The sequence below is a fragment of the Falco peregrinus genome, chromosome 4 (assembly GCF_023634155.1).
Source record: "Falco peregrinus isolate bFalPer1 chromosome 4, bFalPer1.pri, whole genome shotgun sequence".
In the NCBI taxonomy this organism is placed as follows: Eukaryota; Metazoa; Chordata; class Aves; order Falconiformes; family Falconidae; genus Falco; species Falco peregrinus.
Window position 1 is genome coordinate 57,414,041 of NC_073724.1, and position 27,312 is coordinate 57,441,352.

General features: G+C 39.8%; 1 protein-coding gene across 4 annotated transcripts in view; it reads right to left on the minus strand.

The window, feature by feature from the left end:
• The window catches only part of CUL4A (cullin 4A), a 40,870-nt gene extending 14,282 nt beyond the window's left edge, over nt 1–26,588 (minus strand). Inside the window, exons 1-12 of one of the 4 annotated variants that reach the window (XM_055801144.1) lie at nt 26,344–26,588; nt 25,510–25,625; nt 20,907–21,011; nt 18,726–18,794; nt 17,207–17,280; nt 15,536–15,698; nt 12,964–13,053; nt 11,627–11,709; nt 8,479–8,546; nt 5,675–5,793; nt 2,853–3,045; nt 1,340–1,444 (exon numbers count right to left, since the gene is read on the minus strand). In XM_055801144.1, coding sequence (XP_055657119.1) covers nt 1,340–1,444; nt 2,853–3,045; nt 5,675–5,793; nt 8,479–8,546; nt 11,627–11,709; nt 12,964–13,053; nt 15,536–15,698; nt 17,207–17,280; nt 18,726–18,794; nt 20,907–21,011; nt 25,510–25,625; nt 26,344–26,521 — 1,363 coding nt within the window. In that variant the 5' untranslated portion in view covers nt 26,522–26,588. Of the gene's footprint in view, nt 1–1,339; nt 1,445–2,852; nt 3,046–5,674; nt 5,794–8,478; nt 8,547–11,626; nt 11,710–12,963; nt 13,054–15,535; nt 15,699–17,206; nt 17,281–18,725; nt 18,795–20,906; nt 21,012–25,509; nt 25,626–26,012; nt 26,088–26,343 lie in introns of those variants that run through there. The other 3 variants (XM_055801143.1, XM_055801145.1, XM_055801146.1) reach the window with 3 other exon arrangements.
• Nucleotides 26,589–27,312: the final 724 nt, after the last annotated feature.

Consider the following 27,312-nt stretch of genomic DNA (forward strand, 5'->3'; position numbering starts at 1 on the left):
CATACAAGCACCCACAAACTTTCACACCTTAAACTACAGCTTCCGCAAATCTTTTCTATTGATAGTGCAAAGATATCAGCATGTTGTTTAAGAGGAAGAAAGTCACGGTAACCCAAGGCACTATTTCTGCTACCTACAGTAGCCCCTCCTATTCCCTTGCAAACACCTTCTGCTGTTGCAGTTCCTCTGACACTCTTCTTCCTTCTCCATCCTGCTGTCTGGTGAAGTGCTGTTTCATGAAGCAGCATCAAGATACCATTGAAAAGTCCAACATCCAGAAACTGACTACTAATTATCACCTGCTCTTAAAAGGACTCCTATGCACCAGACAGCTGAAAACAAACTTGCACCTTTAACTGCTCAGTACAACAACTACAAAAAAAAAAAAAAAAAAAACCACCAGAGAAAATAAGAGTTGGTCAATGTTTCAGACTGTCAGAAATTAATCTCTCAGGCTGACAACTTGCCAGTGATACTGTTTTCATTCACCATCTTCATCCAATACCCTTCATATTTGACAAGAATCATGCAAATGATATTATTATTATGACTGATTTCTTGTCTGCTTTCCCATTATATTGTACTTGTTTTGGATTTTACAAGGAAAGAACTCCACAGATCTCAGAACAAACTAATACAGAATTGCGTAGGTCCTGCTCATCCCACCCCAGCCCAGAATACACATCCTACTTCCCTCAAACCAGTGACCATGCATCTCTATTAAACTCAACCATATCTTTTTTTCCCCAATATCCAACCTAGCAAAAAAACCCCCCAAAACCAAAACAACCCCCAAAACAATTCTAACGCATTTTAAGGGTTTTGCTCAGATAGGGACATACATAAGGAAGTGCATTTCAAAGGCTGTAAAACATAGCAATAACATTTTTCTCCCACCATTTTAAGCCCTCCTCTGTGTTCATTCTCAGCTATGATGAGAAAAGACAAGCCATTAGTTGTTGGGTTTTCACGTACTTTGCACCTATGACATACTGAGGTGGGCAGGGAAGTGAAAATCTGTACCAAACTTTCTGTTCTCTGTCATTAGAGGAGAGGCTGTGGTTACAGATACAATTAATTTACGTGAAAAAACTTCACCAACAGCTCTAACTCTTAGATCTCAGACTGTAAAAGGTCTGCACCTTGCCAATCTCCATAGAACAAGTTTGTCCTCCCTGGTGTATGGATTGTGCTCCTTCAGATATAATGCAACCTGAATTTAAGACCAAGTCAAGCAGAAAGTCATGCTAAAAAATATCTTACATTCAAAGGAACTCAGTTCTGCTAGTAGCGAGGAAAACTGTTCTAACTGCATCAGTGGGGAACCACTATTTCTTACCGTGAATGAATCTAAATATGATCATGATTTTGTCAAGGATTCTTTCCAGCTCTTCATCTGTTGCTTCTTTATTACCAGCTCTTAACTTGGAATCCACATATTTTGCTACAAATAAATAAAATGGTTTAACAGCTTTAAAAAACCCCAATCAATCTAAAACAACCAACTTAAGTGTCTCCCGCTTGAAATAAGTTAAAATATAGGATAACTGTTAAATTTTCAATAGAAATTTCCCTTTTCCCACCCCTATGCTCAGTGGAATGATAGATCCCCACTGTACTACTGCCATAATGGAAAATACCATAAAAAAGAACCATCCAAAAGAGAAAAATGAATACAGTATAATCATTCAAATTAATGCATTAGAAATTCCCACATTTTGTGTTATAGTCATAGCAAGCACATTACTTGTTGAAAGACAATGTTTTGGAAGTGTACAATGCATATGAATGTATTTTATGAGAAACAGAAACAAACAACATAAAGAGGACTATATTTTTGTAGGCCTTTACTATGTCCCTCATGTTCCTTGGTAGGAGCATACCAAAATTTAAACAGAACCAATACTTTCAAGTTAGTAGCTTCAGAATGCCAGAAATAAGGTTAAGCCATGAATTTGGCTAAGTATTTTTTAAGGCATGTTAATATTCTTATACAACCTTCTGCATAAGAAGGAAACCTTTGCAGGAGCTGAAACAACACAATCCACAAATGACAGCAGCCTGTATCATACAGGCTTTAACCTGTATCACTAGGTTGTACAATTCATCCCACATAAAGTTGGTTTTAGAAAGAAGCACAAAACAAGTTTAATAAAGGCAAAAGTACATACAGAGGAAAAACAAAAACCAAGGAGTGGGATCCTCTCCTGGTGTAAAATGCTACAGCTCCAGTTTTGCTGCATGCAAAACAGTCAGAACCGCTTTTGCCAGACCAGGGATAAACCCAATAATAGCATTTTAAAGATATTTTTACTTTTTCCCCCCCTTCCTCCTTCAAGGTAATAATTTTTTTTTCCTCTTTATCAAAACTCCTTGTATCTGAAGGCTTTGAAATTATTCTCCCAACTTCAGCCTTCAAGGCAGATAGATGGGCTGTACTTAGTCCTTTCTGAGATATCCGTAACATCCAAAGAACACCTCTGCTACCACAAATAAAAGGTTCCCTCTTTTTTTTGCCACAGCTACTCTTCCCCCTAAACCATTCACTTCACTCATAGCATCAGCATTATGCTCTCTGAGCAACTGTTAGCACCAGGCACCGTGCAAGAAGCAGAGCGCAGGGACAGCAGAAGTTGGCATGCTCCGTCAGGACGCTGCACACACACCTAACAGCACATCCAAGCTTTTTGAACCCCCAACATTCCCAGGTTAACTTTTGCCTCGTACCCCAAAAATGAGTCTGCTAAAGCAGAATGCGTACTGCATATTATTGCACTAGCACACTCAGCAGCATTATCTTATCATGCTTTCTATAGATTTTTGAAATATTTTACAGAAAAATATTTGTGTACCTATCAATTCTGCAGGCTTATTTGGTCTCTTGTTGATAAATGTTTCAAAGGACTCCTTCATCAAGTTTATAAATTTTTCATTTTTCTGAAAGCACACTTCTATGATATGGTCCACTTTATCCTTAAAATCTAGTAGCTCTTGCACCATATCCTTGTCTTTTTCAGGATTAACCACTATTGTTGTCCCAAAGTTCTGTAAAACAAACACTTTTGATAATAAAATACTTCAGAATGCTACCTATCTCCCCCAATAGATACATTTACACTTAAAAAAATTATCATTAGAAAGAATAATTTGTTTACAGAGCTACTTATGTGACTTCAGGTTTTCAAAAAATGAGATGCATTGAAATTTAAAATAAAAACCCAGACACACATTAATGGATTTCAAACATTAGTGTTTGATTTAAAGATTATATACATTTAACACAAAAGCTAAAAAAAATAATAAAATAACACAAACAGCACAGTAGACATGACTGCATGATATGCAAATTCACAGTTAGATAGAGAACTACATGATTCATGTAAAAGAAATTAATACGGAAGCTGCCCCAGAAATGTTAAGTGTAATGGAAAACCTTGCACTGCTTTTCTTAAATTCAGTAGAGAGCTCTATTGACAGAACAGGTGGTGAAAATTCAACTGCTGCTCATCACATCAAGATTTCTTTCAGCAAGGGCTTAAAAGCAAAGAAAACTAGCTGACTTGCAATAAAACACACCTTTTCCATTCGCAAGAAGCAGCCACAGACTTGACTTTCTTTTCTTGTTCCTACATTTACTATCTTAAAGTTTGAGATACAATACCATTTGTCTAGTGAACCAAAATATCCTGTAAGGGAGGATTTTAACCTATTAGACAATTTATAATTGTTTAGTGACACTGGTAAGTGCCCTAAACAGAATAATCAGCTTTCCAAGGTGAGAAAGAGGAATGTCTGCACAGTAACAGCAAATAGGTATTCAATTGGTACGTTTTCAATGACTTAAGTATGGTAGCCACAGCAACAATCAAAGAGAGGTGGGGGAATCCCTCCCAAACCTCATTATTTCCACTTCAATATCTAATTATTCACTGTCATCTTTCATTGAGATCTTTCTCAGGTAACATTTTAGAGTGAAGCCAAACACAAGGCCGCCCAAGGTCCTTAGATTCAATATGCATATCACACAATCACAGAATGGTTTGGGTTGGAAGGACCCTCTGAAGATACCTAGTCCATCATATCTTACACTTAGCACAATTTCCCCTTCATTAACACAGCATTTGGACATCAATCTCACCGTCTCTATCAATTATGTTCGCAACTTGCAGGGCATTCCCCCCATTCCGCAACAAACCAAGATACAGAAAACTAAGTGGTACCTCTGAAATCATAAAAAGGTGACTACAGTAGAGCACAGACTTTCACTCCAGTAATTTGGCACACTCTCTGTGCTTTTTCTTACGCTGGCTCACAAGATAAAATTTAAAAGTTCCTGAAGCCTCATCTTAATCCATTCTGTCATAGAGAATGTTCGAAAGGAGGAGATCCACTGACACTACACAAAATGGTTTCTAGCTTTTTGAGCCTGTATAAAAACTTCTTAACAACAAAGCCATAAAAGGTTTTATTCTGCAAGACATTGGGTATGATAAGCCAGCTCAACAACTTGCTGCTCTGAAAGGAGAGGTTCTGGTCCTTCTTCCCTTATCTTCCTACCTGTCCTGACCTTCTGCTTCTTCGCTTGGGCCAGCACATGGACTTTTCTGTGAGCCTCTTCAGCTCACTAAACCTGGCATAAAACTGGCATTGCCCAGGTACTGTGTTAAAACAGATCTCACAAGGGTCTATGGAGTCTCCAGCAGTACAAAGGTTAAGTCAGGAGCATGATGTGGGAGCAAGAAAGAAGAACGTTCCTTCTCAGCCACAGCATGCTGTTCAAATGGCCCAGCTGCCTATGGATCCACAGGCTGCATACAGGGACACTAGATGACACTCTGTGGAGCAAACCCCCACCTCAGTTCGGGGAGGGGGCAGAGGGGTGACTACGTCTCACTCCCATGGGCTGCACATTTGGTGGGCTATGTTGAACTCCAGACATGGGTGCACAGGAAAGGCACCTCTGAAATGAACTGTTGCTGCTCACTTAATCCTGAAGGTTGACAAACACATGGGCGATGCAGGGGAGAACCACCACATCAGGAATTATCAACTTGAGAGAACTATCTTTGAAACTTTCCTGCTTTCATCTTGCAAGAGCACTGGAGCGCAAGCTTTCTGGGGCAGCATACTGTTGCGCCCAGCACAACAGATCTGAAGCATCTAAATGCTACTTCGATGATGGATTATTTTCAAGAGGAGTATTCCATTCCAAATAGCTTCAACCTTCATCAGTATTGCTGTAGCTTGGTTACAGGTAGCACTGCTAGCCTGCAGTAGCGATAGCTACATTCTGATGTTTCTTTCAACTGATTTTGCAGATATGTAAAACAGTTGAGTGTATTTGTAGGAAAACACAACACACAGTACAGTCCAGCATACTGTAAACACATGTGCATGTGGGTCTATTTAAAAGCAAAGCAAACCAAAATAATGTCTTGTGTAACTTTCAAACCTATAAGGAAAGCAATTTCCAGTCAGAAATTTAAAACCAAAACTTAGGTATTGCTGTTTCTCAACATGTGACTGTTATTGTGGGGGAAGCATTAACAACCCTCCCCATATTTGCTTAAAACACAATTTTGATGCACACACCTACATATTATTGCTGGTTTTGATACAAGAAATATACGATAACAGCATAAATTTTGACATTAGTAAGAGAACTTTGAAATACCTTGATGTATTCACTCCAATGCTGCAAAAGGATCTGCTGCCCACCTTTTACCCGGCTGAACAGCTGGTATGTCTGGGTCAAATCTGATATTCTATTTTCATCGAGCAGATTATCAAGTCCTAAAAAAATTAAATCAGAAGAAAGAGCAAATTTGAATACAGTTGCATAAATACAATCAGAAATACGTTAGAACAATCTCTATGAAATACATCAAAAGACAAGACTTTCCGGTGTGCTTAAAAAGTTTGAACTTTTTGAGACTAAATTTCTGAAAGCAAGTGATATGTTCAGGGTTAACATGTGCCCTTGTTTAAATGGTTGAAATAAGTATTTTAAAACTATTTCAGCTGAAGTACTTTCCCAACAAAGTGTTGACTGTAAGCCCTTTGCAGAATGTTTACGAACAGCACTTGATTTGAAGGGTACAGTTTTATAAAGAACCTCTAAAGAATGTCAGAAAACAGTAAAGTAAGTAAACTGCCCCAAATTTATAGTAAACATAAACACTTTGCAAGATTTTTTTCTCTGGAGCACGGTGAGCCATGTTTTTTAAATTAAGAATGTGCTATGAATTGTCTACGCTCATATTGATGGAGTAAGACAAGACTACAAACTCCTTCCAAGCAACATTTGCCTTTATTGCATGAGACTAAGCTTTAGACTAACAAACGGAAGTGAACCTTAAGGCAAAATGTGAAGCATGTAACAACTATGTACACATTTTTACATTTGAGAATGTGATGAATTTAGTTCCAATGTAATCAGAGATACATTGTCTGGTGTTGGCGACAGAGGCTTTAGTAATATGGGAGGGTAGCATCAAAGATAGATGGCATTTTTTTAAACCCCAGAAAGCTTGATTTTACACAGGTTGACAATCTGCATCATCAATGCAGCTGACACCATACAACTGTCCTTCTTCACAAAATATATTTCATTAATTCCAATTTTTAAATAGCACTAGATTACAAAAGATCCTCAATCACTGATGAATTACCCCATTGTCTACTATATTCTTCACCTTAAAAATACTTTCACTGTATATTACAACTTACATGTTCAGAAAGGCTACAAATGCTCAGGAATGATGTCAGGTAAATTTTGGCCTGATATTTTGAGATTTTTCTAAATTCTGAGGTATCAGAAAAATGGACATACTTTAAACATAAAATAAAGTCTTGAATACATGTGATTGGTGTTCTTTTGGCATTGAACAGGGAATTAAAAATTGCCCATGCCATAACATCCAAGCATCACCTCCTATTCATTTAAAGACACCAATACACTGCTTTATTGTAACTTAGATGATAAAGTGTAACCTCCCTTCCTCCTCTGGCGTATGAGCTGTGTGACTGAAAAAGGTATTTTGTCACATATGTCACATATGTGACAGATGTGTTTTCCCCTGTATCAAACTGACTACATCATATGCCTTCTGCTAAGGAACAAAGCCTACAAAAGGCAGTATCTTCTGCTTGCAATGAAGACGAGGATGTTGCAAGCAAATTACAACGTGCCCTGCATCAAATGAATGCAGAAATTTATGCAAATCCTGGTGTTAAACTTTTTTTTTTTTAAGTGCAGACAGTGAATGCAACGGCTGATCCAACAATGTTACAGTCCTAAAACATAGTAACTAGAAAAATGTATAGATCTCTCCATATTTACATGGATGGTACGTATGCAATATAAACCAAGAAAAAGTTCAGGTTAAAACAAGACCATACACTTTCTGGTTAAGTTAACTGACAAACAAATGTATCACTGGAAAAGTTACTTAAAAATAATACTCAAATTAAAAATCAAGCAAAATTAACATATATCAACAAAAAATTAATTATTCTTACCTCCTGTTTATGATAAGCTTAAGAATAGCTAAGATGGAGTGACCATGCTTATTTTTATAAATGTATTGAAAACAGTGAAGTGACCTATTCCCAGAGTAGTTCAGAGAAAACTGTGAGCATATGTCTACCTTTAAAGAGGATGAAGAAAGAAGTGAAAGGGACATGTATAACAACCTGAAAGTATTAACAAACATGGATGTGATGGAGCCCAAAGATACCAGACTACTAGGGACATCTGTTTTGCAGCAGTAAAAGAAACAAAGATGTAAGGACAACTTGTTAGAAGATCTAAAACCTAAAATATGTCTACTGCAAGAAAAGGAAAGGATCATTTAAAGTATTAAAAGAGCAGGGAATGCTAACCAAACCCAGAAATTCAGTGAAAAAGGAGAGATTAAAAGTTAAGAGCAACAAAGAAATGGTGATTTAAAGACACCAATGTCTGAATAAGGACTTCCTAAGAAGACTGCAGCTCTTACCTTTTGTCTGGCAATTCCAGGTAAAACACAGACAAAAGCATATGAAAGTTCATTACTTTGGAATGTTTTCAGTTCCAATAACTCATGATTCTTGAACTATACAATCACAAGATTACGTCAAGCTATTGCACTTGAGCTGTATGATTATCACACAAAAGAAGCTACAACAGGAACTGCAGCTCTCGTTCAAAAGTTTATGTAATTCTAGGAAATAAACAGCTTCAAAGGTTTAATTCCTAAGTCCACTGCCACAAGTCAAAGGAGATTTAGGGGGTTTAGCAACTTCTACAATTCTGGAATTATATTTTAGATATTTGTTTCCACATTTAATTGTCACAGTGGTTGGTTTTCTGGATTTGTGGAAGTTTTCCCCCATGGCTCATGTATCTCCTTAAATAAAAGCTGTAGAGTTTAATTTTATTGCAGAGCATGAGAATTTTTTGCTTATCTGGGATAGCATTAATTTTTAAAAAAATACCTTTTTGCAAAATAGCTGACAAGTGTTCTCCTAGTAGCTGTTTCTCCACGCAAGCAATCAGTGGTTTCCTAAATAAGGCAAGAAGTGTATTAGATATATTAGAGTATAAGGGAGTTGCCTCCTGACACAGTGTATTTGTGAATAATGTATATTATAATAATTAAAACAATTAAAATTTTTCTATTTAAAACAAAGGTTACAAGTTAAGACAAAAATGTTACATGCAATATAAGTCAAGAAAGAAAATAATAAACCATGTATGTAATTAAAAAATAAATTCAAGTTTGAATACTAAAAAGCAAGGTCTCACACAGTAGAAGAGAGACACAGATACCAAAAACCAGTACAAAAATGTTCCTGGAAAAAGAGTCGAATTGACATTTTCTTCAAAGCAAACAAACAAAACAACAAAAACCTCCAAGGGTTTGAACTCCAAAACAACACAACACATGCTGGTGATGTTCAAAACTCAAACTTTTCATCTAATTGTGTTTTGCACCTACATTGGCATAAATTGAGCTTAACCCACAACACTCAAATTTGCAAAACATTTTAAAATTGTCCTTGAATATTCCCTACTTTTTACTACTAATGAAGTATTTGTTTGATACATCCACTTGAGACAGGACTGAAAAAGAATGGCAAGTTTTCCTTTACATTTTTCATAGTCTAAAAGAAAAAAGAAATGCCTGAAGTGCCAAGGGGTAATTCATCTCAACACTTACATTTCTACTGCTGCTTACAATATGACAACAAAACCATTTATTTCTGAGTTAAGCTTTATAAAACTGGTTCCCAGACCCTTAATTTAGATTTTCTAGAAGAGAGGTGCTTGACTGGGATTGATGGAAGCCTTTTACACAGCAGCATCCACTTTGGTTTTTTACCATATCTGCGATACCACCTTTCCTGAAACAGCCCATCAATGACATGCCTGACCTTCCATACGATACACAGTTTTAGTCCCTTTATCTCAAAAAGATTAAATTAGAATTTGGAAAGGTTCAGAGAAGGGAATAGGGATGATCAAAGTATGCAGCAGCAGCTCTAAGAGAAACAACTCCGCATGAGGACTCTCCTTTCTGGGTAAGAAATGACTTAGCAGGGATACAGTGCATTGACACACAAGGAAAAGGTGGAAGGGAACTGACTGATCACTTTCCAATGCAAGAACTGGGGTCAGTGACATTACTGGGAGCCAGACTTAAAACAACAGGAGACCATTTAACATGTGGTGGCTAGCACACCAGTGGAACACTTTGCCAAAGGCTGGCAGCGATGGTTTCACTTATGTGAATCCCAGCGAGACGCAGTGCCAGTATTTGAAAGAGATCCAAACAGACAAACCACGTCAGGTTCAGGAAAACCACTGAGCTGGAAACCAGCAGATACTAGGAGAGTATCAGGGCATCACATGTACTTACTCGATTCTTTCCCTCAGTGGTCATAAGCGAACATGAGATACCAGTCAGACAGGCCCTTGGTCTTTACACATATGGCCATTTTTATGGTCACGTCCATATTACCTGAAATTTCCAAGTACTGCTATCTACAGCTGCTGACTTTCTCCAACAGTAGGAGGAGTCAAGGTCATATAAAATACCATCCTTTGCCCTGGAACACCTATTCTGCCTACAGGGGAAGTAAGGACAATTCATCTGCTTGAGACTGAGAACTAGAGCACTATTTCCTAATAAGCAGACAGAATGAGTATTTACCTTGACTGCTCGCTAATGAATAAGCCTGAAGGGACCTTCTGTACCGCCTCAAAGTCATCTACCTTGGTCGTCTACTGACCGACCAGGACACATGATTATGCTGTCCAGCTGTCCAGAAAGGCATGCACTGAAGGCTGAACAAATCCCCCTGTGGGCTGCAACAACACACTCTCCATGTGTTGCATGAATCTGGTTTGAAGTATTTTGAATGATGATGTTTGTTTTGTCCTGGAAGTATCATTTCCATCTCAAGATCAAATCCAGTAACTAAATTTAACATCCTTTCTGCCCTTTTCATGCACACCCAGAGAGACGCATGACCTGAGGACAACTCAAGGGCACCAATTTTAAGAACTGCTGTTTCTTGATGCAAAGAAATTAGCGCAAAGCTTTCTAAAAGTAGGTTTCTAAGCCTTTAACTAAGGATGAGACTCAAAGCAAGGACTTCTATCTCTAGACTTAAAATATGATATCAACGTATTTCTTAACTTAAACAGTAAATAAATAGAAACATGCTTTAACTTTATACATAGAAATAGTTCCATATATTTTAATATGAATGATTTTGCCAGAAAAAGCTAGTCAGCCTGCGATTGGCATTTACAGGAAGAAGATTCAAGTTCAAATATGTACCGTGACATGCAACGCATGTGTGTGCGAGTATATATATATTTAAAGTATGTCTGAAGAAAGTAAGTTATCAACATAATTTTTATTCAGTTATCCTTCTGACACCCAATGAAATGCCAATATGCCATCCAGAAAACTAAAAAATAAAATGTTCTGGTCTTTATTAACAAAAACCCAACAACAACAACAAAAAAGCAATAGCTTACTGCAGGACAAATTACATATGGATTTATAGTGTGTCAGTGACTCTGCAGTACTTCCTGAATGCACATTCTTATCCCAGCAAAACACACACTATTACTCAACACCCAAGTGAAAAAAGCACAAGCTCCTTGCATGATACATTGGCAACAGCTGCATCAAAGTTGATCTACTGTTAAGCTCAAATCCTGGACTGCTCACGAGGGATGTTCATATCCTCTAACCTATGCCATAATTTAACATTTTCTTTTCCTTTTTTTGCCTAATGAGTCTGCCTCTCCCTCAAGGGATTTGTGGTTAATGCTGTTATCAGTACATGAACAGATAAAATCAGCTACTACTTTGATAATATATAAAGTTTTGTTGACTTTAGTATAAACTGATAAAACTCTCTGGACAAATTTCTCCCATTACTCAAAGTATATTTTGATTTGATAAAAATAAAGTTTTAAAAAAACCAAGCTATATCACAAGTGCTGCCAATGTGCTATGTGCAAGATAATGCAGAAATAATCTCTGTGCTTCTACAACCACAGATAATCACACTGTTATATAAAGGATGCTTCACTTATGCTAAGAATCACAAAATTAGTACTCACTGTGTGCTGTGGTCTAAATATGTTATTACCCTGTCTCCTTCTTCTTCCAAACGTTTACTAACATGGTGAAGATATTCTGGAACCTAATGAGGCAAGAGAATGTCAAGTTCAACTACAAAGGCATGAAAGGCTGACAATCTTGTTCCATGACAATTATTTTAAACTACAAATTTAAAAAGAATATGAATTGGAAAGGACTATTCCATCAGAATGTTGTTACGTACTACATAATTATATTTTTATTAATCAGTGTTGCTTTATATGAAAAGTATTATAACCACACCTGACAGAAAGGAAAAGAAACACAGAAATGTGAGAGTTTTTCAGAGGAATTTGATTTTTTCTCAAAACTCTTCTTGGCTAAGCTTGCCCTTAAAGTACCATGGAGCAGATTTTCAGTTCGTGTGAGCCATATAGTTCTATTAATTCAATGGCAGTTTCTCCAGTGTAGTATCTATCCCCAGGGAGAGTTAATACATTTAGGACACACAACACAGGTATGAAACTCAGGCTTCAATTGATCAAACCAGCTATGTCTACACGCATATATGCATGTGTATGCACACACATACATATGCATGTAGATGCATGTATGTGTAAGCATTATGTGCATAAATTTAAGTATGTACATGTGTATACTGTATAAGTTAGGGCCTTACTCCTTTTGTGTTTTTCCACAGCTTTCCACTAGGCATATAAAAGCAGTAAGACTCTTGGTCTCAAAATCTGTGTCAAAGCATCTCACCTCAGGTCCCAGTGAAATGAGGTGGATGGAGCAGGATTACACACACGGATTCACCTCAGTGCAATGTAAACAGGCATTTTCAAGATGTTTGTACTGACTCAGTGTTAAAATGGAATTAATAAAGATAGCTTCTGTATTTTAGACCACCAAGAAACGCAAACATTGTCAGAGATAACCATATTTGCAGGCTGCCCACTGCAGAGCATAAATTTATCTCAAGAGAGCAGAGAACAAAAATGTCTTAAGTCTATTTAACTAATAAGGAAAAGAAAAAAATAGCGAAATAAATGCAACGTAATACTAAAGAAGTAAACAGTTTACTTGAGTATTAAGCACATAGTAAATAAATGCCAGTGGATGTTTCGCAGCTCTTGGGCAAGAATAATATCCATGGCACACCTTTAAGCTTTATGTGGAAATGACTTTCTAGTAAACATCATTAGACATCAAAATACCTGAATGTGTACATGTGTACCTGGGTAGCAGGAAATTTCACTGAACGTTAATACACCATGGCAGTACCAGAATTTCTCATGTAATCCTACAGTAGATAGAACTAATGTAAAAGCAATCATCTACAGCATGCACCTACCTCTCTCTCTTGCATTAATCTTTGGCCTTCTGCAGCATATAAGCAATTTGTCTCTTCCAGAAACCTCTGTTCAAATGATTCCTTGTAAACCTGCTCAAAAAATTAATTTAGTTACTGACATTAAGCTGCCAGAAAGGGTCGCATATTTTGGTTGTCAGGCATAGAGAGCAAGTAAAACCTCAAGAATGCACACAGTTACGAGAAATGTCAGAGTAACATTACATTAACACAGAAGTTCTCTGTTTGCCCACTGGTTTTAGAAAAGACTGAGATCAGAGCTGACTTCCCACTGCAGCAATAGCACGTTTCAGTCATCAGTACTCAAATTGTCAAAATCAACAGGCTTCTGTTTAAGGCACACAGCCCAAAACCAGTACCCAGCACCACAGCACAGAAATTACATCCAACCCACCTGAGCTCAAAACTCCCACTGATATTTCTGTAGCAAAAAAATAATAAAATGCTTCCAACTAGTCAAACACTGGCATGAAACATTTAATTCCCAACAGCTAAATAATAATACGCTCAGTAATGCATCTTCAGATCTGCCAGGTTTATTGCAGTGGCCCATGAAAAATTAGTTATAACAGATCAGGTGAATTCTCTTCCTCCAGGGAACGAATAAGGTGTGTAAAAAAAGGGCACCGATGACAATCACAGACATAAAAAAAAAAATCTGCATAATGTATAGAAAGGAGGTAAGTTAAGTATTTTATATAGTTGTCCTTTCTAAGAGTCTGGAGAAGGTAGCTAGGGAATGACATGTAAACAGAGGGACACAGTGAAAAGAAAAAGGAAAGATTCCTTGAGCGTGGTGGAAGAATAGAAGAAAGTGTATCTTCCAAAACATATGGCAGAGCTGTAAAAGTCATTATATTCTGACCAATTTTTTCTCTTTAAGACTTTTAAAAGCTTTATTGTTTTCATTGCAAATTTAAATATGAAACCTTTGGCTTGACAAGCATTCGGAGCACAATAGCTCACTAAACCTAATTCAGCATCACAAGTAGACATAAACTCATTGTTTCAACCTTCTCTTTACGCTAGCTACATGTTCAACAGAATCAAATACTAGATTTTCTTACTTTCCTTTCCTTCAGGATAACTAGAAAAACATTACCATAACAGCATATGGAACTATCTTCTACATAAAATGTGTAAAGCTCTACAATAGGAAGCACCTATAGAATAGGGTTTATGGAAGAAGTCAACTTTCAGCAGGTGGGCCTCAATTGCATAATTGCCTAAAAATAAGAAATGAGTAGGAGATTAACTGTTTCCAACCAAATTATAATACTTGATCAATAAATCTTTCTCCAGAAGGTAACTTCTGTTGAAAGAGGGATAAGTAGAGATCCTGGCATATAATTACAGGATTATGAGCACATCTCTATCTCAATGAAGTGACAGATACTATAAGAGACCAGATTAAACTAGGTTAGTTTCCCTAGTGAAAAAAGAAGACTAGTTTTGAGCCAATGAAGGAGAATGCAGACTTAAATCCAAGTCTGTAAGAAGGATCCAACAAAGGGGAATGTTTATCTTCAGCTAGCAGAGTACTTTGCTAAAAAATAACAAATGTTAAAAAGTCAACACTTAGAAAAAGCTGATGCAGTTACAGAAACCTGGCAGATAACAATGGGAGAAAAAGTGGGAAAAAGCACGCAATCAGATCCCCACTGTCAGGTTCTGTGATCTGAAAAATCATTGACAGAAGATGGCCTTCTTCCTTGAACAGAGGAATTAGCTATTAATTTTTCCGGTACACTAGAGAAAGTTAGGGTTGAAAGTCAGGAGGGTTAACATGAAAGGCAGAAACCCAGGTAAGCTGCCTGACCAAAAAGGACTATCTTATGCAGTCTTCCTCTTCAAACTCTTTAACTCTTCAGCCAGTTCCGTAACACTGTACACCACTTGGGAATGGAGCAACCTCAACATTTTTTAAGAAGGAAAGACAGCTCCTAAGTTTTATTGCACATCACACAAGACTGCAAGGTCAACCAGAGGACAACCCATGCCAAAGTCAGAAGCACAGCCTAGTTTTATTTGGTTACTTAGTATCTATGCTAATGAAAAGTTCCATTAAGTTATAGATTGACCTCATCTATTTGAAAACCTGGCCTCAACCTTGCATCCCATTCTATCTCTGGCATCTCTGCTAAGAAGTTGCCAATACAGTGATGCTTTTGTGATACAGACTGAGGATCTGGACTCCAAAAAGTGATGCCTTTCTACAGTGACAGAGGTGGTCCTTTTTTGTTCCTACATTTAATCAGCACTAGGATTACAACACAAGTGATTAAGACAGACAAAATACTGCACATGCTAAAAGACTTCCAAATCTATTATTTAAGAGTCTGTAGGCCACTACCTCTGCCAAGGAAAGAGGTCTCATTTAAAAACAGAGAATAAAGGATTGCACATCAGGTAAAGAAGAGGCAATCTTGTCAATCTGATAGATTTTGAAGCATATTTACTAGAAGAATAAAATTATTTCTGTACAACAAATGAATGAGAAAAGTCCAAAACCTGTTTCTAAACATAGCCCTTATTAGTAATTTGCTGTACTTGCCTGCAGATCGGACAGCATGCTCAACAAACTCCGCAGCAAACTTTTGTCCACAGCTTCACCATTTCGTTCTTGTTCGATCAGCAGGAGGATTCCATCAATAGTCTTGTTTTGAACTTGCTTGTCACTAATGATGTGATTTCTAAATAACTCTAGCCCCATATCCCTGTGTGAATATCGAGAATAAATAAATCACACTGTTGATTTTCAAAACTCTGTATCTCAGTTTGAGAAAAAAGACATATAAAATATATAAAAATGGTGTATATATATCTTATACAAGAAGAAAATATATTAATGGTGTGTATATTCTATTTGACACTGTCCACTAAGAAAACTTTATGACAAAAATTGTCATAAAAATACAAAGCCACGTGCTACCAGATGCATACACTTCAGCTGAGAGCTGTGACCAGCCTTTCTGTATTTCACATCACAGACTATAACATTCTCTGTTTACTAAAAAAAAAATTACTATTACAAAAATAATGAAATATCTGAACATACACCTTAACACAAGATTCCCTGGATCAGTCAATCTATGTGTAATTTACATGTTTTGCTCAAAAGCATTCTCTCTGTTTTGGACCTTATGATCACCTGTAGCTAATTGTTTCATTCTAAAAGGATGAGGAATGGTGCCTCTATGCCATGAAGCAGCCAATTATTAAATACCGTCTTGGCTGAGGAAAACAGAGGAATCTTAGATAAAACTTGTTACCTCCAACCTCTTCACAGGCATCAGGATTTCAATAAAGGGAATTTTCCCAGTACGAGGAAAAAAAGACACAAAGCATGAACCGACCTCTTCAACTATGTTTAGTAAAAGGAAGCCGAACACAAAGAGTTGGACAAAAACTACTGTGGAGGTCAGGAAGAAAGATGTCCACAGGATGAGTGAGGGGTGGGACAAAGATGCCCAGTTCCTCAGATAGCCTAAGGAACTCCCAAGAGTACAGAAGCCAGCCAGGCAGAGAAAAGGCACACTGTTACTTCAGTGCATATGTTTTTGCTTTAGACAGAGTAACAATACCAGAAATTTTCAGCAAAGTCTGGATTTGTTTGCTTGGGCAATATATAAAATGCCCCTCAGGAAGGATGCTGAAAAACAGAATGCCAACAGATGTGACCATGGTGTGCTGAAAGTACAGCAGCAGCATCTCAACACTCTGACCCATAGGTCTCAGCTCTCAAGAGGCCAGTGCTGGAAAGATGATCTGCACCTTGTCAGTGTATCTGGCTGACTTAAAAACACCCAACAGAGCAAGAAGTTAAGTGCTGAATTTTGTCAAAACCAGGAGCACCTAAAGTAATACCAGGCCAGTGCAAAGGTGCAAAGGCAGTGGCCTGAGGAGGTTCTCCACACAGCCAGCCTCACCCAGGCTGTGACAACTATATATGTATGTGTGTGTGTGTGTGTATATAATGCCTTGACTTTTAAGTGTATGTTCACAGACCTTTTTCTTGTTTTACCCTCACTTTACAATGAATATTCCTGGGGAAGGAGGAAATGTCACGTATACACTGGTATATGTATTTCCATAAATTAACACAAAATGTTAGTGACCTATTACACAGATCAAATATAATGTGAAAAAATTATTTCCAGTCTTTGCAAATGTAATAGCATGGTCAAACTCTAAAGATCTGAGGAATACTTACATGGATACCTACCATATAGAAGGAAGCATTGAATTCTGAAGTACATATGTACGATCCAAAAATAAGAAAATGCTTCTGATCATGATCTGAAAAATATATAAAGAAATTTTTTTTCTTTTCACCATCATGTGGAATTTTAAATTATAAAGCAACTTCTGAGAAACTACATCACATAGGCATGCACCTTAATTACTGATGTATGTATTTTCAACTTTTATGGTGATTTTTACAGCCACTGATATGTAATTTATTCATGTTAATACTATTACTATACCATATTGTCATCTACACCCAAGACAGTTTTCAAATTCATAACCATTAACTAGTTTTGTTAGCCTGTCATGAGTTTACTGCTACTGAGATACATAAGCTACTCAAGCAGTACCACCAAGACATTCAGTAAACACCCTGAAATAGCATGCTACCATGGTTTTCACTTTTTTTTTTTTTTTTAAAAAAAAAAGCAGCTTTAGGCAGGAACAGTAATAAGCTCTGCAACAGATCTTTTCATAATAAAAGCTGCCAAAACTCATGAGAAAAATAGATACATTAATTCTAACAGGGGAAAGAAGGTACAAAATAACTTTTTTTTTTTTAAATTAAAGAAGTAGAAGAATGAAGTGGGTTTTTTTAGCTTATTACTCTTTCACATTCACAATCCATTTTTAACTTTGCTCATAAAAAGGCTGCTCTGCTTTCAGTTTAGCATTAGCATAACTCAGGATGTCAGTAACTAACGAACTCACCCCCAGGCCAGCTACAGAGATTTCTATCCCCAGCTGTCCACCTACTCCTCCCTTAAAAGATTTCATTACTTCTGAAGCAATTCTCAAGCTGACATAGTTTCGAGCAATGAAAATAGAAATTCAACCATTTGGGGCATCTGTAGCCAAAGCTAAGTGACAATGCAATGAAAAGTTGCTGTAAAATGCTGGTTTAGAATTATAATGATGCATTCTTAAAGGGACAATTCACACAGAATGTCTTTGAGGATTTTTTTCTATAACATAATTCATTGTGGAATTAGAGGACAAAAAGGGTAGGAAGAAAGAGAGAGCTTCAGTATTTTAACCTTCCTGTTTCTTAGACCTATATTCAGGATAATCATCTCTTGCTTTTCTTGCTTTGGGGCGGGGGGTGGCGGGAGGTAAACAGAAAGTCACAAATTAACCTGGCTATTGGAGCTATCTATAAAGCAAAGATTGTGGATTCTCCAGTTAGTTAACATTACAAACTGCAAACAATTTCAGCATAGCCTGGTTAAGTTTTTCTTTCCACCCATAGAAAACAGTTGTCAATATAGTTCTGAGTGATATTCCAACTTCATATGAAACCTATGAAAGTCAGATTTAACACAACAGAGGTTTTCAACAACAAAACCACCCCCAGCTAGCAAAGGGGAAAGTGAAAAGCAGTGCTTGAAACTTGGAGGAGATGGTGCAACACGGTCCCAAGTTAAAACCATGACAAACTCCTTTTTGCCAGATTTCACACCTCAAGGTTATGTATTCTGAACAAACATTTAACTTACCATTTGTCTGCAATGATCTTGCCAGCATTTATTTATCTTCTTTAAAAATAAAAGACTATCCAGAGAATCTGTACAGCACCTATTAAGGAAAACTAGCTTGCCGGTATCTTTTGAGGCCAGATTCTGGACATCATCTTTGCCAGCCGTTATGCAAAGCTGCTCCATGGATATTCTGATGTTACTGTGACTGCCCAGGGATAAACCATTAATTGCAGAGCGGCTGGCAGCTCTCCAAAAGGCCTCCCTCCGTTTTCAAGGAATAACACTCACTGCTCTTCAGTAATACCATCTAGTGGTTACAGTGCAGAACTTTGATACAGATTTAAACAAAAAAATCCCACCAATGTCAAAAACAACCTTGTCACCAACTGAGGTGAGAGGGAGAGAAAGGTTTATTTTGTTTGTTTAACGAGTTCACACTGTGCACAAGAGGAGTGACCCTAATCTCTTAAAAGCAGTTACAGTTCTAAATAATCCTCAACAAATCCAAATACCGCTCTTTTCATATACATCTCCAGGTCTCCCTAAGTAAACTGTAAGAGTTTTCTTCGTTACACAACAGACCCAACTGTTATTTATGGACAAGAGAATTTTCATGTGTCATATGAGTAAATCCAAATGTGGCTTTACCTTCCTTTCCTGCACAGTATCACCTCCAGCTCCCTCTGGCCAAATCTGATTAATTTGATCTCATGTCCTTGGGATATAAAGTGGTATACCAGTAAAATACAGAATTCTCAACTCTCCAAACCACCAGCTCTGACAGAGGGCAGGGAGAAAGCAAAGTTTTAAAACACCAGTTTTAAAACATCTCTTCAGAAGATGACCTGAAGTCTGAAAAGTCAGGGACACAAAAAATAACACTTTAAAGCAGACTAAGATTTGCTTCTCAGAGGTCAGCTATGTTTAAAAGGCTATTTACTGACTAATGTACTTTTTAGTTAGAAGTGATTTTAAATGCATCAAAGTAAATGTAATGAAAAAATCAGCTGCCGTATAAGAGGTGAATTACAGCACTGGTTTATGTACCTATGTTTCTTACATGCTATGTAGAAACCAGACTCCTGGGACTCAAAAAACCCACAACCCAAGACCATGTTGGGACTTAGTTAGATAACAAGAAAAAAAGAAAGAAAAAAAAATATCCTCTTTATGAGAGTAGGCACCTACCTGGGGAATGCAGTGAACTGAGAAACTGACAGTAATGATCCAAAGCACATTTAAAGGGTTCACCTGGAAAGAAGGCTCCTTATAAAGGCCCTTCCTTCTTCCTGTTTTAACCTATCATTTTCTGCTAATAAAATACATACAGACACCTGGGAAACACTGCTAGCACCCAAAGTACTGTAGTAGCTGTTCAGTATGGCACTCTCCAGGAACATGGATGGGGACAGCCAGGTGGGTACACACTATTTATATACTGCCTGAGCATGTGCAACCCCTAGGCTATTACACAAAAGACAACTACCAGCATGCAAAGCACAACGGGACTCAGAAAATAGGACTGGCTGCACCCAGGTGTCCAGAGAAGATCTACAGGCACTTCTGTGACCAGTTTAGCCAGAAGAAAAGCCCAGCAATGTAACTTCAGAAAACTACAGGGAAATTTACCACAAAACTTTAGGTTTCTGTGCATCCAAAGACAGCCAAGTGATCTCCTGACCCTTAGCTGTCTCCCAAAAACCTCCCAAGATACACATAAAATACCTAATGGGCTTGTTAAATGCCTCTGTGACACATCACTGCTGACCAGTAGTTATTATTAGTCAAACAGGTGTACTTTATGTTTAAGCATTCCTTTACAGAAGACACTGTTGCTGAAAATTACAGCGGTGATTTTACAGTATTGCTACTGTAAGCATCTCCACTACTCACCTGCCATAAAAATCCCTACTTGCTGTTGAATCTTGCAGTACTATTGAAATTTTCTGGATTTGGTGTAAAATTTTCATTCCTATTAAAATAAGTAAATTCTTACTAGCATGCTACTACTTATCAGTACACAAAAATTATTCACCCAGATGACTAAATCTGCTTATGCCCAATTTGAAAATATGTAAGTGGTCCAAGAACCTCTTTAGTACATTGACAGTTACTGCTGTAATTTTTACAAAGTACTGTTTTAAAAAGTAATGATTTAAATGACCCATTCTAACCATTTTTGTGCACAAGAAAAGGATATTCTCTAAATGGAAGGATTTGGGCTTTCACATGATCTTCACAGACTTGTCGCAGCTGTTTGTACAGTGTAGCAGAGACTTTGTAAGAACAGAGATTTTCAACAGCCTAAAAACAAAACATAACAAAAAAACTATGAAGGAGAGAAAAAAAACCCCAAACAACTCATTTTTTTTTCCTGTGCAATCAAGGTCAACAACAAAGAGAAAAAAATACCAGCATTATCAGTCCAAGCTGTGCACACAAACAAAACATCTAAATGAAATTATCCAAACTAGGTAGAAAAATTAAGACTTTATGATTTCTTTCTGATTTTGGTCCCTTCTTACACTGTCAGATTTCATGTACAAACAAGGTCCACCATCACCATCTGGGTCATATTTCAGACATGCTGTTAAACATTAGTAGAACTCCCCGCCCCCTGAATACTGCTTAGCAGCAGAACCCTTCCTGTAGGTCCATTTTGTGCATCCTTCAGCGCGCACACACATACGTACTTTTTTGGGGGGGGAACACAATCACACCAAATACTCTGTTTTTAATAACTTTAACATAAAGATGTCACCCACTCTCACTAAATGCATATACCCGCTTTCCTGTCATTTTACTAACTTATTTCTTTCTGAGTATTTCCACTTACTCATACACTCATGGTAAGGTATGTAAACTGAGGAGGGAAAAACAATAAAAAGCAACAAAACCCCTCATATTAACCCTTAAATAAAGACCTGAATTGATTTGTTGGGACCTCATAGGATTTAGTTGAGTATTTACCCATAGTTGACTAAGACAACTGATTCTGCCCAAAACCAAATGTTCCTGCGGTCACTACATTAAATGTAAATCGTGTTCTTATGCGGCTGACCTAGACTACGCTGAGCCAGATGCAGCCACCTCTAGAATACTGCTGTTCAGCTATTCAGTCATTACATTGTCTTCAACTAACATTTTTTCCTCACAAGAAGCTCAATGAGAATGCCAAGAGAAAACATGGCTTTGCTTGATACCACTGGCCTATATTTAGACTTTGTTCCAAGCACACTTTGTGTGCTGTATTTCAATAATTTTATTAATAGACCATAGCATATGAAATGAATCACAATGAAGACAGCCAAATGTTCTCTGAGAACTGTAAAGTTTACAGTAAGTATTTCTGGCCATTCAGTGTTTCAGACAAAATTATCCAAAGGAGTTGGACATGGTCTTCAGAACTAAAAATCCAGCTGTGCTCTTCTTTGTCTTCATCTCGACTGCCTTTATGCTATGAGGTGATACCGCAGAGAACACTGCCTAAGATTTAAAGCACTATTTCACCTGGGCAACTAAAACAGACCCAAGAATGTTTTCTTTTGCTCCAGAGGATTTGTAGTGTCACATTTTGTTGACAAATTTTCTGATGGCATCAGCAAACATGGGCAAAGTTTCAGTATTTTCCCTGTGCTTGACCTGTACTCAGTTTTCCCCAAATTTTAGCTTCTTTTTGGTGTGTCTTATTTCTTTGCAATATAAAACATTATGGTGCCTAATGTCGTCAAAGTTTTGGTAAGTGTTCTTCACTCTGTTTCAGTTTAAGATCACCCAAACACATGGGATAGCAAGTGCGTGGGCTGAGAGAGAGGTGAGTGGGAAACGGGACCGCTTCTTTGGGCAGCAGTGCTGGCTTAATATTCCAATCTGCAGCCGTTATCACCTCGGTACTGCCTCTACTAGCTGTTTCTGCTTTTTTGATGTGGGAGTGGGGAACATGAAATCCAGTAATCTCCTCATCCTTCACCTTTTGCTTCATTCAGAGTTTTTGCTGCCTCTCCTTCTGAATAAATTTGATGTGACTTTTATACATCTTGCACAAAAATGGTTTGGGAAAAAGCTACAGTAATTATCACATCTACAAAGATATGAGAAATACAACACTCAGACTCTTCACCTACACAAATATAGTAAAAGTTCTTTTCAAATCAACCTTTTAATAGCTTGTTTTGAGCAGAGTCTTCTCTTTTAAAATTTAGTATGCAAATTATTACTACTTCTTGTATTATTTCCTCTATAGGTTCTAACATCCTGAAGAGTTTGTCTTCCAAAACACAAAGTGAATCTGCTTCCCAGAGATGTCCCCATCGGGTAATTCTAACTTACCTCATGTAATTTTATTTAAATGCTCATCACCTATGGTGTCCTCAATTTTGATACAGTATTAAAATAAAAAACACTATCACACAGCACCTATGTTAGGTTTTTCATCTGGTCTTATAACAGATCAGCAAAACGGCATCAGCAACAAACTATTCACACATAATATTTTGCAGATAGTTTGTTATATTTCCTGAGACATAGCTCTTCCTATCCATCCATCCATCCAAATAAAAGTCTGGTCAGGACTCCATCATTTTTTTCCCTTCACTGCTACAATGTCCTATTCCATGTCCTCCAGAAGGGCAGTGCTGCCCCATTTCAGGTTATTTAGGACCTTGCTGCAAAGGGAATTTTCTTATTCCATTATTTTTATCACTCACTCCTCACTTGGCAAGTCTTTGCACTGCCCCACTTTCTCTATCCCATCAAGTATAAGCTACTTCTATCAAAATGTGTGCAATCTACCAACAATCCCAGACATCATTTCTATTTCAGTCACAAAAAACTGGCTGTCACCCTCCCCATTGCTTACTGACATCTCTGCCAAGCACCTTCATGCCTGATCCCATGCTGCCTCCAATGTCTGGAAAGGAGTATCCTTCAGGCTTCCCACCAAGCCTTGCCATTGTTCTTCAGTTTTTCCTCAGCCACCGTGCCAAATTAAATAAATAAATCAGAAAGTTCAAAGGCAGGCTGGTACACCCGCCTGCTCACCACACTGAACTCCAGGAGGCCTCTCACTTCCTCCTATAATGTCAGGCTCCAATAATAATAAAAAAAAAAAAAACAAAAAAACCCTGAGCGTAAGAACTGATGCACACAGAGAAATTTTCCCTTGTGGATGACTCTGTGCTCACCAACAGGCAGTTACAACGATCTGTAAGTACAGATCAGATTTCCAATGGATGCTGAACTTCATCTTTTATTCCTTTTGCAGGAGAGTAAGTACCTATCTATGCATAGCCACACTGACCGCCACCACCCACTGTGCAGAAATCTTGCTGATTTGCACCACTGCCTTACAGATTATTGGACTGGCCTTGCGCAGTCTTTACAAATAAGCAGGCAAATAGAAAAAAAGCAGGAAGTATGGTTCTCCCTTCATAGTTTATCTGAAATCTCTCTCCTCTTCCTCTGCCAAAACTCCAGTCTCTACCCTGACGATTTCATAGCTATATTACCATAATCTCATTTCTGAGCTTCTGAAAACAAGTTAGGTAATGCTCAAAGCATCTGTGGTTTGGGGTTTGTTTTTTTTTCTTTAGTTAGGCATAAAAATGCAGGATTTTTCAAATGCTGAGTTTAAAACCTTAAAATGTATTATGTAATTCAAAATCTGCAAACCTGCAAGTGTTAATAGATGAATTTATCACAGTCCAGTCATCTATCTAAAGGGAATAAATTATATTACGTCAATAGGTATTTACATAATCAGCCATTTTAGACCCATATATTACATACCCTAACTAATCACAGAGACAAGTATAGTCAGTTCTCAGATTCATCCTGATTTTCTTGAGCATGGAACCAATATGGACTGCTGGCTTTCTCCTCCTTTATAGTCTGCACTTTGCAGACAACATCAAACCTACCTCAAATGAACATTTAGAAAATTTCAGGCGAGTATAATAATGTCCTCAGTCTTGATCTGGCGATGGCATCCATATCTGCAGATCAAACACCTGCACTCACAGAAAACTGAAAACTAACTAAAACTACATAGCACAACTTAGTGCATCAGCAATTTTTATAACATCACTGTAAAAAATTACTACTGCTGTTAGATACCTGAAAGCACATACACTTAAAATAACACAGAACTAAACCATATATAAATGGAGAAAGCAGAAGGAAAGTATATCTTTCTTTTACCCTCCCTAGCCCCTGCTCCAGTAGTCCAAATATTCCAGATATTTTTTCACCACTTCAATAATAAAATTAAGATCACAACTGTTATGAAAATGTGACAGTAATCTGAAACACAGATAAACTGACAGTTTGCTGCGCACTCAGTCACGCTTCTTTTTAATTCCCCAAAGGGCACTGATGTCAAAAGGCTAACTGTTATTATCTAATAATAACAAATATGTCAACATTACTATTCACAAGAGTCCACAGCACACACAAAAGAGGAATCATCACAAAATATGTATCTGCATAACCCAGTGAGAGTAACAACCTGTTTCCAGCACCCTGAGTTGGCACTGTGTAGAAGAGATCAAGACTTAAACCTCAGGCCAGCCCAGGCACAGCTTCCTACATCTCCCAACACAAACTGCTTTTTCAGGGGCCCTGACTCTGGTAGTTCTCCAAGGAACCGATACATCCAACTAACTAGAAACAAAGTATGGAGTGAACAGTTCAGGAAACATATCGGCTTTTAACAAATTGAAACACGTTACATTAAACGTGTGCAAATCCTAAAGCAGTTAATTTTTCTTCTGTTCAACTGAAAAAAAAACCCTATGCACCTTACCTGGTAGAGCTCTTCAAGGTTGTATTTAATAGAAACGCTACTCTGTATGGCTCCCACCGCTTCGTGAAGTTTTTGCCAGGTGTCCTGAGTGTAATTATCTGGTAATTTGGGTCTTTCTGTGAAGGAAGATAACAGGTAGTTGAAAGCTAGCCACTCAACGGGAGCCTGAGCAATCCCGCTCACCCCACCTCATTAAGCCTTGCCAAGCCGTGTTGTGCTTGATGCTCAGAGTCTGGCACAAGGAGAGGGCTACTCGCTCCACCCGAGGCGCAGAAAGCTTTGCGGGGCGCAGCGGAGCCCGCCGCCGGCCGGCCCCGCACACGCCGTGCTCCCGGGGCGGGGGTGCGGACCTTGCCCGGCAGAGGCAGCGCCGGCCCCGCCGCCGGCCTGGGGCCGCTCCGGCCACAGGGCTGCGTGTTACCGCCGCGTTACTTTTAGCAAGGTAACCCTCGCCTTGCTTTAATTAGTCCTGACACTAAGGTGGCTTTCTGCCCGCTGCCTACAGGGCGCAGGTCGTCGCTGCGCGGCTCCTCCCGCTGCCCCCACGCACGGAGCCCCACGCGTGTCCCCGCAAGCCCTCGGACTGCCATGGGGACGGCAGCGGGGAGGGTTATCAGCCCGGCGGCAGCCTCCCCTCGCCCAGATAAGGCGGCGGGGCGGGTGACAGCGGTGGGGCCCCCCTGCCACCGACCCGGCCGGGCCGCGGACTCTGCCTGCCGCGGGGATGGGGCGGGGAGCGGCCGGGCCCGCGGTAAACAAAGGTCGGGCCGGGCCCGGGGCCGGGCGGCGGGGCAGGGCGCACCTGCTGGGGCCGAGGGCCCGGCCCGCACCCACCTCTGAAGTTCTTGATCACGAGTTTCTTGGAAGAGGCGGTCGCGCCTCCCCCTCCCCCTCCTCCTCCGCCTCCTCCCCCGGCGCGGGTGGCGGCGGCCAGCGAGGCGGGCTTGGTGAGCCCGTTGGTGTGCCCCACCAAGGCCGACAAGTGCGGCTTCTTCTGGGGCTCGTCCGCCATCTCCGCCCCGGGCGCTGTGTCCGGCCGGGGCAAGACGCTGGGCTGGGCCGGCCCGGCTGGTCCCCGCCTCCGCTCCACTCCTCCTCCGCCGCCACCCAGCCGCCCTCCCCCACCGCGGCGGCTGCCCGCGGGTGGCTGCCAAGTGCCGCCGGGCCGGGAGGCACTGACAGCCGCCCGCCTCCAGCCGCCCCGGCCGCCAGGCTAGCCGGCCGCGGGGCGCTGGGTCTGGGTCTGTGCCCGCGCCTGGGCCGCTCCCGGCGCTCAGGCACCGCTAGCCCCGCTCGCAAGATGGCTCCCGCGCCCGCCGGGGCAGCCCCCGCGGGCGGCTCCCCGCCACCGCCTCGCAGCCCCTCGGTGCCCCCTGCCTCGCCTGGCGCTGTTCGTTGGTGTCCGCCGCGGAGCAGCACCGCGCCAAGGGGCCGCCGGAGCAGCATCTGCCTTCCCCACACTGACCCCGGCCTCACCGGAGCAGCTTCCCCCCCCGCGGGGCCCGCCCGCGCCCCGGTGAGCGGTGGCCCCCGACCCGGCCGGGCCTTCCGGCTGGCCCAGGCACAGCCTGGCCGCGCCCTCGTGTCACACGCCTGACGCCCGGCAGGAGCCGCGTGTCGCCGTGGTTTGCGGAGTTAAACACTTGATTTAACTTTTTGGTCCCGAGCTCAGAGCGCCCGCAGCTGGGAGGGAGCTCCCCGGCAGCACGGCCGGCTGGGCACGGAGGCGGGTGGCCGGGCCCGGGGGCTTCTCCTGGGCAAGCGACACGGGGCCCCCGGCACACGGAGGCTACCGCTCTCTTC